The sequence below is a fragment of the Spea bombifrons genome, chromosome 13 (genome assembly GCF_027358695.1).
Source record: "Spea bombifrons isolate aSpeBom1 chromosome 13, aSpeBom1.2.pri, whole genome shotgun sequence".
NCBI classification, from domain to species: Eukaryota; Metazoa; Chordata; class Amphibia; order Anura; family Pelobatidae; genus Spea; species Spea bombifrons.
The window spans coordinates 13,367,723-13,387,142 of NC_071099.1; the positions used below are offsets into that span (position 1 = coordinate 13,367,723).

Below are 19,420 nucleotides of genomic sequence, written 5' to 3' on the forward strand. Positions count from 1 at the left end.
TTTCACCCCTGGGATGGAAAGGGGTTAATGTTCTCTGGTTTACAGCACCTACCGCCTACAGGGGTAGGTTTTATGGAGCGCTTTTAACATTTAGCACTGGATAACAGCGAGAGACGGTGTTTAACACCTCTAGGACTAGACACTTTGTGGAATGATGGATGGCTCCTCACACCTCTATGACAAGATTCGCAATAACACGTAGTCCTCTGTAATAATCCATTTTAGGATGGAGGCCGGAGATGTTGCCTCTCGAGCTGTCGGGTTGGGCATTAGGGCTTTGGCTATTAATCGCGCACCCTGTGCAAAAAAAAAGGTCTGAAATTGGTCTTATCACCATAGCGACCATGTTGCACCACAACCATCTTTTTCTATATAATTCTAGTTTAACTCTATTTTTGCCAGATTGACTCAAAAACGCGACCTGTCACCATTTCAGATCCTCCCCACAACAGAGTAACGTAGTTATTCCTCCTCATTTACTTAACCATTCTACCATTCTGATGGCATTTTTCGGGAATAAAAGAAAAAAAACAAAAAAAATCACAAACCCCAAGAGGAATTTCCATTATCTCAATGGTCCATTTGGGTTGCAAGGTTCTTGGAAAGTTCCTCCAAGAAATCAGGGCATATGAAAATGATCATGAAGGGAAAAAAAGATGTTTCTGTCCATTCTTGGTGTGGATCAGGCTCGTCAAAAATGTTTTATTATGAAGGCTGGTACCATTTACAATCCTTGAGTCCAGTTGGCTTCTAATTGGACTTATTGGATCCGTGTGCCTATCGGTGGTCTGATGGCTCTGTGTGGCTTGTCTGTAGGGCTTACACGGCATGGCATAAGGAGATATGTCTCTCTCGGTGGTGGCAATGCAGAATGAGTCCCTTAGAGATGGCTGCTCATGCATTTCCAAACCTGATTTGGATGATTAGCAAGACGGTGACTTTTAACGTCCCTGTCTGGGTCCAATTAGGGCACAAATTGAGGCTTAATGGATTGATGGGGATGCATGTCACAAACATGTAAGACACTGACTATTTAGAGCACTAAAAAGTGTCTTCTTGTCCATTCACTGTCACGGGAGCCTGGAACAGATTGAAGACGGATATAGAAACATGTAGAGGGCTCAAATATGCAGAGAGATCTAATTAGACAGTAATATATTAGCATGCAGAATAATACGCCGCGCACAGTGATCTAATACCACGCGTGTTATCGTAACATAAGACGCAGTCATGTATCATAATCACTTGTGATATAATAGCATGCCGGGTTGTCCTGAAACATGCGTGACAATTTAATAACATAAGGTTCTATATAACAATAATCACAGAGGCATGCATTGTGGCAATTGTAATATGCATGCGCTGCCATGATAATAGCTTTCTGCGATACTATACAATATCGCTATAGAATAACAGAACGTACAGAGCCAGGGCGACCTGGCCATCGCCAGTCCGGCTCTGCCATGGTATGTCAGCTTAGTTGTGATCAATACAAATGAAGGGTTAATAGTAATATTTCCTCTTTAAGGGTTAATAGTGATATGAATGGTTTAAATAAGTAGAGGGAAATAATGAACAAGACCACATAAAGGAACAGATACCTCAATTACTGGATGATGCCCTTACAAAAGACGACATTCTTGCTATATATATATATTTGGGGCTAAAATCAGAAAATAACAGTTTTAACATGTTTTTTTTTCATCCCCCCTTAAAGCATTATAGGATGTAAGTAATATAACCAAAAGGCCTATTTGCGCAGGTTTAATGTAAGACGAGTATAACTTCCACTGCGGGACAAGGTTTTGGGTGGGAAAATGCTACATTTACATTCAAGTGGTGGAGGCCACTAAAAAGCGACTTTCCATTTAAAATGCTGTGGCTGGAAATTTTCGAATTGTTGTTTATCTATTTATATACAACGTATTACACAGGACATTAATCTTTTGGGTATTTTTGTAGGTCATTGCAGTGGGAGTCAGTCTCGCCCTCACTCTCCAAGACCAATGTGAGAACCTTCAGTATAATCCAAATATTACAGGTAAGAAGACATGCCAGATAAGGATTTGTTTTAGTAAACTCCTTTTGGGCTGTAGGACAGAAACGTCTGGGGAGGATCCTGGCTGAAGGACAGAAACCTCTGGGGAGGATCCTGGCTGTAGGACAGAAACCTCTGGGGAGGCTCCTGGCTGTAGGACAGAAACCTCTGGGGAGGCTCCTGGCTGTAGGACAGAAACCTCTGGGGAAGCTCCTGGCTGTAGGACAGAAACCTCTGGGGAAGCTCCTGGCTGTAGGACAGAAACCTCTGGGGACGATCCTGGCTGTAGGACAGAAATCTCTGGGGACGATCCTGGCTGTAGGACAGAAACCTCTGGGGACGATCCTGGCTGTAGGACAGTAACCTTTGGGGAAGCCCCTGGCTGTGGGACAGAAACCTCTGGGGATGATCCTGGCTGTAGGACAGAAACCTTTGAGGAGGATCCTGGCTGTAGGACAGAAAATTCTGGGGAGGTTCCTGGCAGTAGAACAGAAACCTCTAGAGAGGATTCTCGTTGTAGGGCAGAAACACCTGAGGTGGGATCCTGGCTGTGATATGCGATGTCAGTGTGTCTGCGTTTCCACTGGTTTCGGTGCTTATGTGGAAAGTTTAAGGTGAAGTAGAAAAGTCTTTATGTGTTGCACATGCTAATCCAGGAAGAAAGGTTGACTCTTACCTTGCTCTAAACATGAACATAACACAACACCATAGACCAAGTGAAGCTGAAGGTCTTAAAGCTGGTAGAAAAATGGGCAGACTGGGCTAATGGCTCTTATGTGCTGCCAATTTTTTTTTAATGTCTCACCCTTAGGCTGCTGATACAATAAAGTCCATTCCCAGTTTTGTCCAGCCTGAAGACATCTGTCACTGGGACGCAGTGCACCTGATTCATTTTATTGAGCTTTCTACTGAAGCTTCTTCCTTGCCTCTCCGCTGTAAACACAAGATTTACGACTCGAACATCAAATGGTAGTCTCCGAGACATTGTATCCTGATGATAACAGGCCTTATATTTTTAGTCTTGACTTGCAAAGCATTTTTCTCAACGCACGTGGCAGCAATATTTTCTTGCGTCCTCGCCCTGACACGAAGGCAGCTGCCCCAGCAACTTTGATCTGAATGATGGGCAGTGTTGGGGAACCAAGTACAATTTTTGTGTCCACTGCCCCCTCTCCAGCAGTTTTATAAACCTCTTGCAACTCCATGTAAATTGTTGCCTGAAATTAACAAATTGTCTGAATTTTAGTAAGATGTTATGCAGGTCAGTCTATTCACTAAGATGTGAGTGCTTAAGATTTTTAAAAAAATGCTATATATATTTATAGGGGAGGGGGTACATTTTGTGAGTTTCAGGCAAGTACATGTGAGTTCAGACCTTGCATGTCCTTGCCTGAAACTTGTTAAAAAAAAAAAAAGGGCACTTACATACCCTCCTGAACAACTCATTGACCAGTGAATATATGAGTTGGTTTGTGAGTGTAAGATAAGAGGACATGCAACCTAAATTGTCTGAGCGACCCTGCCTATATTACATAGAAAAAAACCTGATCCAGATTACGCAAGCCGTAAGCAGGCTAACAAACTGAGGTGCACAGTCCTATGTTACTTCTTGAGGCCTAAAGTAGAGCTCCATCTTTCCGACGTAGTAACTTCGTGGTCAACATTCAATGCTTCCAATAAGTGGTCACAACCCAAAATGTTAATACATGGGATCATACAAACTGTCTATGTATATGTCAATAAAAGTGAATAATATTGATTAGTGTGCTTTATGAAAAGCGTGATTATTTATTAATAACATCTTATTAATGTGTATATGTTCTGTTGGTTCCATGTTCATTGTTCTTGTGCCGTTCTTGTTACTTCGCCATAGGTCTTGCCTGCAATAGCTCCATAGACATGATTGGGACTTGCTGGCCTCGGACTGCAGCCGGACAGCTGGTGGCCAGACCGTGTCCTGAATATTTCCAGGGGGTGCAGTATAATACTACAGGTAAGATAGTGCAAATAATCTAAAACATGTGAAATAAAAGAAATGATTGGCAAAGGCTATTAGTAGACAGATAACAGTTATAATACATGACTAACCAGCGAGGTTGTCTAACTGCGGCAGAGGATCCCATATTGCCCCAATACCTGCCCCCAAACACGGGGTCCAAGATAGAATTTTGTACCTTATGATAAATAGCATCAGGGAATTAGGGAGATGAACCTTCATTCCAGCCAAATATTACCCAATCAATAATGTATATCCAACACTCACTCACATAGAGGAATAGTATTACCATCTACCATGTCTGCTGGGAGGTTGTTTCGCTTATCTAACACGCTCTCAGTAAACTTCCTTACATTCCATCTAAGCCTCTGACATTTCACTCCCTTCAAAATAAAGAAAAAAAAAATTAAAAATAAAAAGTAAAAAATAAATAATAAAAAAATATAAAAAAATAAAAAGATAAAAAATAAATAAAATAAACTTCCCTCCTGTTAAATCCCTTAAGGTATTTAAATATTTATGTCATATCGCCGTTCTCCCTTCTTTCCTAAGACGCACTTTCTAAGCAGTTCCTTTCCTCCTCATCAGGAGGAACAGAATGGAAGGTGTGTAGGAGGTACTTGGAAAGGTTCCATTCATGGTGGAGAAGCTTCCTATAGATCTTTCTCCATGTTCCTCTACAACCTAACCCTGACAGCTAAAATGACCCTGAGGACAGAGGTCCAAAGTCTCCAACAGGGGAATCCAAAGACAAATTGCCCTTTGGCAGCCACCACCTGCCTCTAGCTGCAGAAATAGCTACTGGGACTCTGTTTTGTAGGATATAGAATCGTAGGTCAGAGTTTTGGGCAGCAAATCCCATCAAACATCTAAACACTAAGTACAATTACTCTTACGCCTTCCTAACTATGCAAATCTGCGATTGTTTTTCAATGTGATGCTTGGACTTTTTATGTTTAAAATGACCCTCCTGACCCCAAGAAAATGAGACACGACATGCCTTTTCTCATTCCCAGTCTCAATTTCCGAAACAAACTGCCAGCAAAAATACATTTGTCTGCTAGTAATGAGAAACCAAGGCTGACTGGAAAGCAATTATTTCTGCGTACGTTATAGGCAAAGTTTGTAACCAGGGATTCCATACAACGGTAGATATTTATAAAGGGTAATTAGGGTTTGAGGTTCGAAATATGGAGAAGTCTCCATGGAAACCAATATAGAACTTTGCACCAGAAGTATTTCTCATTGTTTGCCCCTTTTTTTCTTCCTCTGGGGCAGAGATTGGTGAAACATTTTAGGTTTGGGTTGGTTGGATAATTTGTGTTTATATCATCTACTTAGCCTATTTAATTAATATTCAACACTTAAGCTGAGCTAGAATCCAAAAAAAGAGTTTGATTGTGGCTATGGGTGGCTGAGCGTTCTGGGAGTTGCGTTGTCCAACGGATGAGGATTCGTAGACTACCTGTGTAGAGTATCTAAGCTAGTATGATTGCTGTGCGTTGTACACTTTGCTTAAAACTGTCAGGTATTCTGTATAATTCCTCAAATATTGTGTAGATACAATGTTGCAGTGCATGAATTATACCGGGAATGGCATGAACAGCATGTTAATGTGCCGTAAATAGCAAAAGATAAATGAAAGATGGCCGCTGGTGTGTGGATAGTTAATGTAGCCTTGATATTTTGTGACACTTCTCCAAATTGATCATGTTCCCATCACAAAGGCATTGTGGAGTATTGAGATGGGAGTGAGGTCCAGTTCTTGCCCCTTTGCTGGACTCGGAGTCTTCCCACACCCATGCTCTTGGCTTTTTATACGTTCAGTCTTGTGGTGATTTGCAAACAGCTTCAATCTTCTTGTCTGGCACATGGACCTACGGGGTCCTTGGCTGCAAGAGGTGACGGCAAAGAGGATGACATGAAAGGGAGGGAGAGAGCGAGCGTGGAATGGAAATCACAATGTCACTCTTTGTCACTGGGTTAGAACAGCCGCATTGTATCACTTCGCTGCCAGGGGTAACGCAGGAACAATGTTAGCGCTATGACAACAAAAAAGAGAAATGGGAAGGGTCCAGGTCTTGGACCCTGATGTCCATGAGCGGTGGTCCATATGAGCAGATACGTAGTTTCCTGAGGCCCACATTCAGAGTATGGAAAAGAGAAACCAAAGCAAATACTCCAAAAATTCTGCTTGGAAGTCTAAGACATGAAACATCACATGGTGCTCTGGATAACTCCATTTGCTTACCTTCTTTGCTGTATAAGAAATGACCACATCGTAAAATAAGCCCAGGCTTGCTAAAAGGCTTGGTGTTGGGAGTGCCTGCAGACCAAAGAGAACTCAATGGCTCATTCAATGAACGGTGCTCAGCTCCATTTACTTTCACGAAAGTGGCAATAGGAGGCTTTTAGCTTCACTTGACAAAAGCAACTGAGAATTACAGCTGGTGAACTTTAATGTGTGCCAGTCGCAGAGGTTGCCAGTGCCTCGGATCCCTTTGTATCCCAGACTCACGTACTGTTCCGAGAGCCTTTAGTCCGGTTTTAAGGTTGCCCAACATACATTAACTGATTACATCAAGAATAAGCCACATGCAGCTCTGGAAAGAAAGAGTTAAGTGGCAAACGCTACAAAAATAGTGAATTTACCAACACTGCGAAAAATCCTTCCATTCAATGTCCCCGCAGAACTGCATAAAACATTCTGTATATGGTTTCTAAGCTTACAGTAGTTTTTCACTTGCCCCTTTGGGGGGCCGATTTGTCATAGTCCCCGTTGTAAGTACAGCCTTGAGGAGAGGGACACTCTGCTCGCCCTTTCTCAGAACTCACTGGACACTTACAGTAAAGCCTACAGTTTAGCTAATGAGCACGAAGACCTGAGGTCGGGACCTCCATTGCATGGTCTGCTAATTAGGAGGAAGCTAATAAAAGTGATGAGTGAAGCCGATATCTCATCCCGCCATAAGCAGAAAATCGCTTTAATCTGCAAATGCATTGATGTACCTCGTTGTCAATCTTCCTGTGGATATGTTAATATGCATTACTAAAATAACAACGATCCTTCCTCATGGTGACCTTGTTGACCCAGATCCCATATTTACCCTCTGGTTCACAGGGTGGTCCTGTGCCTGAATTTATATTCTGTAATAGATGGTAATAGATGGTTGGGACACATTCCACATTCATACTCTGTACAGAGAGGGGTAGTACACATCTTGTCCATTTTGCGGTGTCACGTGGTTGGAAAGTTGGCCCATAATTCTCTTCTGTAGCCTCGTGGGGTGGGATGGTTAGTCCATATCTCAAAATTCTATTCTGTGGGACACCCTATGGTAGAAGTGGAATCCACAACTCATAACCCTTCATATCTCACCCTACAATTGCAGGAAATGTATAGAAGGACATCTCCAGTATTCTGCCCATGGTACCCAGTCAATAATTTAAGGGATGCTCATTGCCTCTCATCGTTCTTCTTCCTCTGCTCCCAGGTAATGTGTACAGAGAGTGCCACCTCAACGGTAGCTGGGCAGGGAGAGGAGATTATACCCAATGCCAGGAAATCTTGAAGCAAGAGGTAGGTGGACCTCTAAAGTCTTCCAATACCTAAATCTGGTATTAGTGAATAAATCCCTAGTTAACGTGTACCTACTAATACTGTAAAACTCTGTCTAAGTAAGGGTTGGCTGAGGATTACGGGGAAAAAAGATTGAAGTTAAGATAGAAGTTCTTCTCTTGCAGAAAAAGACTAAAGTGCATTATCACATTGCGATCGTCATTAATTTCCTGGGTCACTCCATCTCCTTGTGTGCCCTTCTTGTGGCTTTTATCCTGTTTTTGAGACTGAGGTAAGCACTTTCTAAAGCTCTGATCTTACTAACGGTCCAGACCAGCATCAGCCAATCGCAGGCTAAACACTCTCCGTGCCCTAAAGCTGACCCTCTCTAAACATCTTCCTTTCCAGGAGCATCCGGTGCCTTCGCAACATCATCCATTGGAATCTAATAACTGCTTTTATTCTACGGAACGTCACATGGTTTGTGATGCAGCTCACGCTAAGCCACGAGGCTCATGATAGCAACGTGGTGAGTAGCCTCTGAAGATCTATGACCCCCACAAAGAACGTTGGGTCCACGTTGCTTTATAACTCGTTACTAGACATGAGCAAAAACATGCGTCCGTACCCAAAAAACGGCTGAAAACGTGCGTGAAAAAGATGCGCTTCCTTGGCAGAAGCCACCTCTGAGGTCCAGAGACCTTCTGATTCACCATTTTTGTTTCTTTGAACGCGATGGCCCACAGAAAGGTATAACAAGCTACAAAACACGCGTGTAATCGGTGCAAGTCATCATCGTCCTTATCTCTACTTATTTTACTACAAGTGAACTAAAACATCCTGAATATTTTCAATGTAACAATCGATTGCCGTCTCTGTTCCTGGCAGTCTCGCGCTGCGGTCTGCTAGAGATTCTTTCTGTAATAACGGCTGCAGATGTCGCTCAGCACCCCGCAGCACGCTCAGCAGTTTCCTGGGTATATATCAAAAGGAGAATTTGCGCAGAGATAGCGAATACCAGGAACTGGATCCAGAAAAAGGGGCCGGGAGCTTTAGACCTTTCGGTTAATAAAGAACCGAATTACAGGGGTCCTGTTTACTACCGGCCTCAGGGTTCCAGAGAGAGGTGGACCTTCTATTCCGCAGGGTTCCGTTTCTTTTGTAACATGTAAGAAAATGGCCACGCTTTAAAGGGTTAAAAAATGGATTTTTAAGCCTCGATCTCCCACAGTATCCTTTTTTTTTCAAACCCTTTTCTTTCCTTCCCCGTGTCCTCAGGTTTGGTGCCGTCTGGTGACTATTGCTCACAATTATTTTTATGTCACAAACTTCTTCTGGATGTTCGGGGAGGGCTGTTATCTGCACACGGCCATTGTTTTGACTTACTCTACAGACAAACTGCGCAAGTGGATGTTCATCTGTATTGGTTGGTGTGAGTAACTTTCACTCAGGGGTTCTGTGATCATGTCTCATGTCCAAGAACATCCACCAGTTCGTGTCTCATTGAGACGTGGTCCTCAGCCTGATTGACCCAGATTTCATTCTGTGTAACGTAAGAGAGTGAGATCAAGGAGACCCCGTTCCAATTGGAAAGAACTCCTATGTCCCATAGCTTTATTCTGATTGTGTGAACCCACAATAACAACGAGAAATCATATTTCCCTTCGTTTTTTACCTTAATCGGCTATAATAAAAGAAATCCGGTAGCCCGCAGTCCCATTCTTTCTATGTGAACCTACATAGGAAGAGAGAGATTGTGTCCCACAGCTGTATTTTGTCTATACTACGTTGTGGGGTCGGTATGAAGTATGTGCGACATCACATTCAATTCAACTAAGGAACGAGCAAAAATGTATTTTTATTTGAAAAATAATAGTGCATTAAGAGTGCATTCTGCCTATGCAGGTATACCGTTCCCCATCATCGTGGCCTGGGCCATTGGGAAGTTGTACTACGACAATGAGAAGTAAGAACCTGAGAGGAGGACACGGACAGAAACAAATTATTGGGGAACACAAACAATAAGGAAGAGAGAAGAAGACGGGGGGTAGTAGATGTGAACACCTTATATATGTTACAGTGTGGACAGTCAATGGGATTTTGGGGAGAGGGTCAATAAAAGGGGGTAAAGTCAACCACTTAATGGTGGGGTGGAAAATGGGCATGTAGGGGCTTAATAGCTGGATCCATAGCCTACAACAGTTGGCATTCCACTTGTAAACCTTTAAGGATCTAATAGTATGGGATAAAGACAGAGGACCAAGAAACAAGAGTATCAAGTGAAGGTAGGAGAGGTGGTGAAGTGAGATGGAGGGAAAATACAACAAGAGACATGGACATCTAGAAACAGTGTTTATAAGTTTTTTAAGTGGGGATAATAGAGGATTTGGGCCGTTGGTTCTGACTCCATGTGCTTGTACAGGTGCTGGTTCGGTAAGAAGGCTGGAGTGTACACGGACTTCATCTACCAGGGTCCAGTAATCCTCGTGCTGCTGGTGAGGACAACTATCTGTTACTAAGTCCATGACAGATCCGTGGATACAGCCATCTCTCACACCCAACCCATACAGCTATCTGTCTAAAAGTTATGGTATATTTTCAGCATGCCAAGGCTATAGCGAACCTCTAACTATCTAAAAATATTAGCGCTCTGTCAGTCCGGTAAAAAGCCTGTTCAATCCCGAGCTGATTTATCAGCCTTGACTCTCGGACGGGTCTGACTTCTTAGCTTAATTTTAACCACACAATGCAAAATTTGATTGGCAGGGCATATGGTCAACACATCAAATGATGTAGATGTGGATTCCAAAAGGGTAAATGGGAATCATTTTGCCCCCATGTGGAACCCAGAAATTTCTGTTCTACCCCCTTCACCCAAAGGAGACAAAACCACGCAGATGTTGTGCTCCTTAACCATAGAATCCCAATTCTCTGCCACTCTACTTGAACGAATACAGCGCGCTTGACCTGTTACCCGTCATTTTAAAGAATAGCTCATTTGTTTTCTCCTTTCAGATAAACTTTATATTTTTATTTAACATTGTGAGAATCCTGATGACGAAGCTCCGTGCCTCCACCACTTCGGAGACCATACAGTACAGGTACAGCATGAGACTCTCGCTCACCCATCTACCTTCCCTTCCCCAATTCTTCCACCCTCTAGGGCCACCAGTTCCTCCATCTCTTTCACGAAAATGAAGTCTACATTACTTTGTTACTGACTTTTCGTTCATCTCCACTTTGTGCACCTCTCCAGAAAAGCCGTTAAAGCCACTCTGGTCCTCCTGCCTCTCCTTGGCATCACCTACATGCTGTTCTTTGTCACTCCTGGAGAAGATGAAGTCTCCCGCATTGTTTTTATCTACTTCAACTCATTCCTTCAGTCCTTCCAGGTAAATGATGGGACAGATTATTGATAAAATGGTCCATACTGGTAACGGAAGACTCTCCAGCTGCTGTTAACTACAAGTCCTATCAAGCTCCAGATCACCAAGATTGTAGTTCACAGTGACCAGAGTTTGCTAATCCCTAGAAGCAAGTATTTAGTGTATCTAAAATCTAAATTATATTTTGGAAAACAATGTTCCTCGGCCCCTATAACTTACATCCAGTAATCGTCATACCTGAATTTGCCTTTGGAGTTGTTGGAGCCACCTCTGTGGTGGTATCCTGACGTGATACTGTCTGTTCCTGAAGATGATGTCTAACCTTTTTCCATCGGTTTGCCTTCACAGGGTTTCTTTGTATCTGTTTTCTACTGTTTCCTAAATAGTGAGGTAAGTGCGCACGGCCAGTATTCTTCACGGTGGGCCAGTCTGGTTTGCTCAAGCATGGAATAGATGGGGGCTTAGCTGATATCGGAGGTGTGCTCTTGGTTGTACCTGCCTCCCTGGGCCAAAAGGTGCCAACTGTCTCATAATTAAGCCTCATTTAATTTCTCACAATTCCATACATAACTAGATATTCTATGTTGAGACAAGACTACAAGAGTCCTCCATTGTCCATCTTGCCTAATGACCTACTTTGTGTTTCTAGGTGCGTTCGGCGGTCAGGAAGCGGTGGCACCGTTGGCAGGACAAACATTCTATACGAGCCCGCGTCGCTAGAGCCATGTCTATCCCCACGTCGCCCACGAGAGTCAGTTTCCACAGCATCAAGCAGAGCTCCGCCATCTGACTCCCCTGCGAAAGGGGTATTCCCCGCACCTTGTTCCTATCGACGTTTTCAGACTCCGGGTAGGAATCTTATTGTTATAATTGGCTGCGGGGGACAGAATCGCCCGCGTGGTCATCGGACACATCGAGGCCGTCGGATCCGGCGCAACCTTCACAACATGACAATCAATAAAGCGTTGGCAGGAAGCAGGAAGGCTCGTAAAAGTGCAATATTGTTTGTGTCCAAGGCTGGCGCGCATGCACAGGGACTGGCAGTAATTAAGAAATATATATATAATAAAACACCGATAGGTAGGACTACGTCCACAGCACAATATATCGACGACATATCACCAGCCAGACGCAAGCGATCTCTGTAAATCGTGCCTCCCGCTGTCTATGGCTACGTATAGAAAGAATCCATTCCTTCGTGCCTCAGTTGACCAATCAGAAACAGACCCAACCATTGGACGGGAAAGTGGATGGTGGGGAGTAGAACCTTTATCTTCACCAGTCATCATTTTTCTATAAGGAATACATATGAGCACAACATGTTACTGTCACAGGGAACTGCCCTGGGCTAAAATCCCGATGATCATGAATCCCGACGCAAGGCGAGCAGACGAACGTACGAAGGGAATTAAAGGGACCAACAAAAAAAGTGGATTGACGGGTCCGCCTTCCAGCACAGATGGTAGACGTTAATGCAGATTTTAGAAATCAAAGTAAATCTAAAATTATATCACAAATATGTATATTTTTAGTAAAAGGATTCGAAAGGAGCCAAAGGAAAACAGGGGGGGGGGGCGCTTTGGCCGGACAAGTTAATTATATATTGTGTCTTATTTTATGGTTCTGTTAGCTTGCCAAAAACCTTATCACAGTTTAACCAGCATCCCCCTTTCTATTTATATACAGCGCATAAATAAACTCTCTCCCGCTTTGCAGCCGGTACAATTAGCAGGGAGTCTCCGAAATGAGGGCATCACGCGGCTAATTCCGCAACGATCCGAACGCAGCAAACGAAAGCTATATATTATATAAATATACCGTATGTATATCTCTGTATAGATTTATTGGTTGCACCTTCAAGTCATTGGCTGAATTTAGGGGGCATTTGCTGCGTCCGCGTCGCCCGCCACCGTCTGTGTATTTTTTTTTAACCACGGGGGGGACGGGGATCTCCTGATATTCCGCGACCCCCATCAGCTGATTGGAAAAACTCATTGAGGGGATTGATTGAAGACGTTGGGGGCTGGGGTCGCAATGTACATGTGAAAATGCCTTTGTTTACATGTGGATCATACATGTGATATTGCACTGAGAATATGAAATAACAGGGAAACTACTAAGGGGAATGATCGGGGGGTTATTAGAGGGCACCGAGATCCAGGGGCACTGCTGTGACCCCGAAGACACGGGAATTTAGCGGCACCGCGGTTTGCCTTGATCACTGAGTATGTCTTGGTGTGTCCTGCATATATGATAAAATGCTTTCAGTGACTTCTGGCTAACGTCTCTTTCATTTGTCAATCTCACCTTGGGTCTGATGTAACCATACCTGGAACTCTCACGGGGTCTCGGGGTGAAGGGGCAGATTCTCCAGGTTACACAGTCTGACTCCTTCCTATTCTCCCCCCGCTGTGATCATATATAAGACTCCCAGTTGGTGCTTTTACTTCCAGTATGTTATGGTTGATGTCCCTGCTTGAATGCAGGTGACTCAATTCAGTGTATTGTTAAATAATGACAAGTCAAGGTTTCCATGACGACCGCTATTAGAACCATTTGGGTAACACATTTGGTGAAAAGAATCTTCATGATGGGCTATAAACGGGTTAATATTTCCAGAGTCAGGCTCAGGGGCAGCTCATTGAGAGAGTTCCCAGATATGGAGAAAACATTCTGTATCATGGGCAATGTTCGTTTGACCTAAGAGCTTGCGATTATCATTTTGGTCTGTTGAGTTCTTTATGCCTAGGCATGTTTGCAGCGGAAGCTGCACTTAAAAGGTTAAGCACCACATCTACCCAAAACAAACATCTCGACCGTCAAAAAATATAAATTAGGGTTCTGTCCTTTTCTGTAAGTCGTGGAGTCAGTGCGTATCAAATACAAGACCGGGAAAAGTATCACTATGTAGCCCTCTGGAAATATTACTAGCCATAAAAAAAACATACTAGTCCACCAGCTATATATATATATATATATATATATATATATATATATATATAGCGCTACACATTATTTCATTGGAGTGAGAGCTACGTATAAACATAAAGTATAAAACTAAAATAGCTTTAAAACTCTTAAACCAGTTTAAAAACAAAATGAAATAAATTACAGATTTTATGACTATTTTTTAAAAGAGAAATCAACTTTTAATAACAAAAGTAAATCAAAAGTAATAAAAATAATGACTTTTAAACCATAAATGAATATATAATGAGTCACTGTTACATTGCGTGTAGATTTTACATGTTGCGGATCTACATATGTACAGAGCTGTATGTATGACGTGGGATGGATGAACTCACCGGGGGGAATCGATGACTCAATTAACTAATTGGTTCCCTTCTGTGAGTTCACACGCGGCAGCGCTTTACATATACTGGAAGGCAACATAAAGCAGCCGATGTATTAACCCTATGATCACACAGTCTGTCTCAAAGCAGAAACACAGAACCTGCCGGCAGATCGGCCCCATTCGGCCCCCGTCTATTCTGCCCCTTTCTCCTGCTGTAACGACTCAAACCTAAATCAGTCGTGGATCTCGTCTTAGATTCAGGAGCCGTATGTCTATCCCACGTATCTTTAAATCCCCTCGCACAAAAAAGTGATTTTTAAAGTTATCGACCAAACTACTATAAATCAATCATCATGACTCAATGAGTCACCGGCTGACTCACCTGCCGCCTTCCCTGATCTCATTATCTCGGCTTCCATTGTTTTTTTAGATGTAAAGATATATCTACTAAACGTGATCGGAATGTAAAACTTTATACCTGGGAAAGAGACTTAAAGACACATTTCAACTTAAAATCATGACAAATGTCCCCTAAACACTGACATGACTCCAGAATTGTATTACTATTATCAGTAAAAATATATTTTTTAAAATATTGTACAGTTTTCTTTTTTAAAAGTTAGTTTTTACATAATATAACGATACATGACAAACATTCAGACTTTTCACCATAATGTCTGTTGGAAGAAATAGAATGGCTCAGTCTTAATCATCCAGTCAGACTCTCTAAGTAATGAAAGTCTATGGAGGAAGGGACTTCATTAGCATTGCCATAAAGCGTCAGCTCAGTGTGGTGTTTGAGCCGGGAAAGTCAGCCAAAATATCACATGACTGACAACAACAGCGGCTCCAGATCTGCAGGTAAAGGGAGTTTATTGGAACAAAATGAGGTTTTTGTCACCAACCAATACTACTGTATACAGCACTGGGGGATATTACTGTATACAGCGTTGGGCGTTATATTACTGTATACAGTGCTGGGGAAGCTATTACTGTATACAGCTCTGGGGATATTACTGTATACAGCGCTAGGGGGTTATATTGCTGTATACAGCGCTGGGGGGTTATATTACTGTATACAGCGCTGGGGGTTATATTACTGTATACAGTGCTGGGGGTTATATTACTGTATACAGTGCTGGGGGTTATATTGCTGTATACAGCACTGGGGGTTATATTACTGTATACAGCGCTGGGGGTTATATTACTGTATACAGCGCTGGGGGTTATATTGCTGTATACAGCGCTGGGGGTTATATTACTGTATACAGCGCTAGGGGGTTATATTACTGTAAACAGCGCTGGGGGTTATATTACTGTATACAGCGCTGGGGGGTTATATTACTGTATACAGCGCTGGGGGTTATATTACTGTATACAGCGTGGGGGGTTATATTACTGTATACAGCGCTGGGGGGTTATATTACTGTATACAGCGCTGGGGGTTATATTGCTGTATACAGCGCTGGGGGGGTTATATTACTGTATACAGCGCTGGGGGGTTATATTACTGTATACAGCGCTGGGGGGATTATATTACTGTATACAGCGATGGGGGTTATATTGCTGTATACAGCGCTGGGGGTTATATTACTGTATACAGCGCTGGGGTGATTATATTACTGTATACAGCGATGGGGGTTATATTGCTGTATACAGCGCTGGGGGTTATATTACTGTATACAACGCCGGGGGTTATATTACTGTATACAGCGCTGGGGGTTATATTACTGTATACAGCGCTGGGGGTTATATTACTGTATACAGCGCTGGGGGTTATATTACTGTATACAGCGCTGGGGGTTATATTACTGTATACAGCGCCGGGGGTTATATTACTGTATACAGCGCTGGGGGTTATATTACTGTATACAGCGCTGGGGGTTATATTACTGTATACAGCGCTGGGGGTTATATTACTGTATACAGCGCTGAGGGTTATATTACTGTATACAGCGCTGGGGGTTATATTACTGTATACAGCGCTGGGGGTTATATTACTGTATACAGCGCTGGGGGTTATATTACTGTATACAGCGCTGGGGGTTATATTACTGTATACAGCGCTGAGGGTTATATTACTGTATACAGCGCTGGGGGTTATATTACTGTATACAGCGCTGGGGGTTATATTACTGTATACAGCGCTGGGGGTTATATTACTGTATACAGCGCTGGGGGTTATATTACTGTATACAGCGCTGGGGGTTATATTACTGTATACAGCGCTGAGGGTTATATTACTGTATACAGCGCTGGGGGTTATATTACTGTATACAGCGCTGGGGGTTATATTACTGTATACAGCGCTGGGGGTTATATTACTGTATACAGCGCTGGGGGTTATATTACTGTATACAGCGCTGAGGGTTATATTACTGTATAAACCCTATTCAAGGATAAATAATGCTAAACGAGATGTTTTGAAATCAAATCTCTCCTGGTTGAAAGAGACGACTCTCACCCAACTCTACCCACCCATCAACTCCATCCTGGGTTTATTACAGAACGAAGGGGTACATCTGTCAAAGAAAGCAATCCAATTGTCATTTATTACAGAAATATATACGGCTATTCTAAAGAAATCCATAGGCCCAAGAAATAAGAGGTTATCTGAAGAAGGGACCTCCGAGGCATAACAAGCTCCTCCTCACTTTCTTCCACGGGGCCGACTCTGCATTTTTCATGCCCTGAAACATCGACAAACCCTTTGCGGAAAAATGGATACCAGTCGGATATTAGTTGTGACAAAGAACATTTATCACCCCCAACACCGAACGCACAGACGGCAGCTTTTGGTGTTTTTTTTTTGAACGTGTATTTACGGAACGGATCCCCGGTGGCGGCCGAGCGACTTAACTCGCTTCTACCTATCGCAGGCAGAGAGTTATGTATTTATGAGAGAAATTATATCACGGCTCTGACGCCATCGGCAGCCTTTATTTATAGTTTACGCTCTGTCTTCGGTTTATGATCCGGACAGGACCCCGCTGCCGCAGAATCTCGCCCGCGGGGGGGGGGGAGTGGATGGGGGGGAGTGTGTAATAAGCTTGGTGGAGGAAAGAATGAGTGATGGGAAGATGAATTAAAACACGGGCTGAGGTAAAGGGAAAAAAATGGAAAGACTTATCTCGTGGGACTTCTCTCTGATTTTTTATTCCACTACAATCACAAGGAGGCCCAGGTAAACGAGTCTTTAGTTTGGTCAGTATCTAACCCCCTGTGTCCCTTTTTCCTCCCCTGATGCCCCTCGTTTCTAGGAGGTCAGAATGTTTGCTGGGTATGAGGGGATCGCAGGGTTCTACAGCCCTAAAAGCCCCAATAATGTGTATAGAAACAGCAGGAAACGGCTTTATAAATTAAACGGGGGAAATAAAATACATTATTCTTACTCGGTTACATGACTAGATAGGTCACAAGAGTCACATGCAATGCCTTAGCTATACCTCTAGCCGCACACACTAGGAAGTGAAAGGCCCAATCAGACTCTCTAAGTAATGAAAGTCTATGGAGGAACGGACTTCATTAGCATTGCCATAAAGCATCAGCTCAGTGTGGTGTACATTTGTGTATACAGCGCTGGAGGTTATTACTGTATATAGTGCTGAGGGTTATTACTGTATACAGAGCTGGGGGTTATTACTGTATACAGCACTGTAAGTTATTATTGTATACAGCACTGGGGGTATCTCTACAGTGCTGGGAGGTTATTAATGTATACAACACTGTATACAGCGCTGGGGGAGGTTATATTACTGTATACAGCGCTGGGGGAGGTTATATTACTGTATACAGCGCTGGGGGTTATATTACTGTGTACAGCGCTGGGGGTTATATTACTGTATACAGCGCTGGGGGTTATATTACTGTGTACAGCGCTGGGGGTTATATTACTGTATACAGCGCTGGGGGTTATATTACTGTGTACAGCACTGGGGGGTTATATTACTGTATACAGTGTTGGGGTAACTACTGTATACAGCACTGAGGGTTATTACTCTATACAGCTCTGGGGGCTTTGCTCAAGGAGAGAAATGCTTTCTCCATGGAACGTTCTCTTTAAATACGCCTCCAACGCAAAGCGTTCTCTTAATGTATGATTATTCCCCCCCGTTATGGCAACACAAACCTGTTTATTAGTTTAATGGTCTTAAAAAAATCCAAAGTCTCCCTCCTCAATCATAAACACGAAAGTCATTTTTATGATAATTGCGCTGCTCTTGGCCGTTGTTTACAGCTCGGGGGGGGGGGATCAGTTTTCTGAAGATTTAAGGAGGGTTCAAAACCCTTAAAATGTATTTGGCCTTTGAGTAATCTACACGAGACCCCCCGACGTATTCTATCAGATCACTTTTATGTTCTCAGGCGAGACCTAAAGTGTCCGTTTCGGATTCATTTGCGCCTAAGGTGAGGAGACCGGCTCTCACATTACTAAATCAGTAAAAAAAAAAAAAAAAAGAGCCTTACCCATCACTCCCCATTATCTCCTCATCGTATCTAAGCAACCGGCGTCTCGAGTCACCTTCAAAAGGAAAATGGGGTCTCATGCAGGGTCCAATTACAGCCCACCTGGGCTACAAATATTATCTGGGTTGGGTGGAAAAAAAAAAGTGCCTTTTTTTTTCTTTCAGGTTTTAGAATAATTACCCCGTCATCATCTCCAAAGTAGGACGGAGATACTGCTCTGATTTCAGAAAAGGGAGATAAGTGCCTCTAATGCTCGGTTGAAGTTCAAGTTCAGCACTGAAGATCCTTTGGGGGCTTCATTAAAAATGGCAAAAAGATCATAGATGGCAATGATAACGCTGTTGGGAAGGCATTGTGGGACGTACGCTAACTGCCCCAGGGGCAGCGGGCTGTAATGCTATACAGTAATGATCGCCATTGTTTTGAAAATGTTGGCCCTCCGGCAAAGGGTAGCTGTGGACCATGAGACGTGACCTCGGAACTGGACACGTTTTAGAAGGTTACAGTGTTGTAGAGAAGATTGGAAATTCAGCTTCAAGGGCAACACTTGAAAACCGATGACATCATGACAGAAGAGGTCAGATAGCGAGGTCTAATTTTGACCTTCAGTTCAATGTGAATAATCTGTGTTATTCTAGTATGACCTTCAAGAGACAGACGATGACCTTCTCCCTTTTCT

General features: G+C 43.1%; 1 protein-coding gene across 1 annotated transcript in view; it reads left to right on the top strand.

Moving 5' to 3' along the window:
• Nucleotides 1–11,788, top strand: part of CRHR1 (corticotropin releasing hormone receptor 1) — a 29,098-nt gene extending 17,310 nt beyond the window's left edge. The window contains exons 2-13 of the mRNA XM_053454110.1: nucleotides 1,963–2,041; nucleotides 3,912–4,031; nucleotides 7,529–7,614; nucleotides 7,779–7,885; nucleotides 8,002–8,122; nucleotides 8,872–9,025; nucleotides 9,499–9,559; nucleotides 10,016–10,088; nucleotides 10,609–10,694; nucleotides 10,850–10,985; nucleotides 11,328–11,369; nucleotides 11,629–11,788. Of these exons, the coding sequence (XP_053310085.1) occupies nucleotides 1,963–2,041; nucleotides 3,912–4,031; nucleotides 7,529–7,614; nucleotides 7,779–7,885; nucleotides 8,002–8,122; nucleotides 8,872–9,025; nucleotides 9,499–9,559; nucleotides 10,016–10,088; nucleotides 10,609–10,694; nucleotides 10,850–10,985; nucleotides 11,328–11,369; nucleotides 11,629–11,769 (1,206 nt within the window). The 3' untranslated portion in view covers nucleotides 11,770–11,788. The remainder of the gene's footprint in view (nucleotides 1–1,962; nucleotides 2,042–3,911; nucleotides 4,032–7,528; nucleotides 7,615–7,778; nucleotides 7,886–8,001; nucleotides 8,123–8,871; nucleotides 9,026–9,498; nucleotides 9,560–10,015; nucleotides 10,089–10,608; nucleotides 10,695–10,849; nucleotides 10,986–11,327; nucleotides 11,370–11,628) is intronic.
• Nucleotides 11,789–19,420: the final 7,632 nt, after the last annotated feature.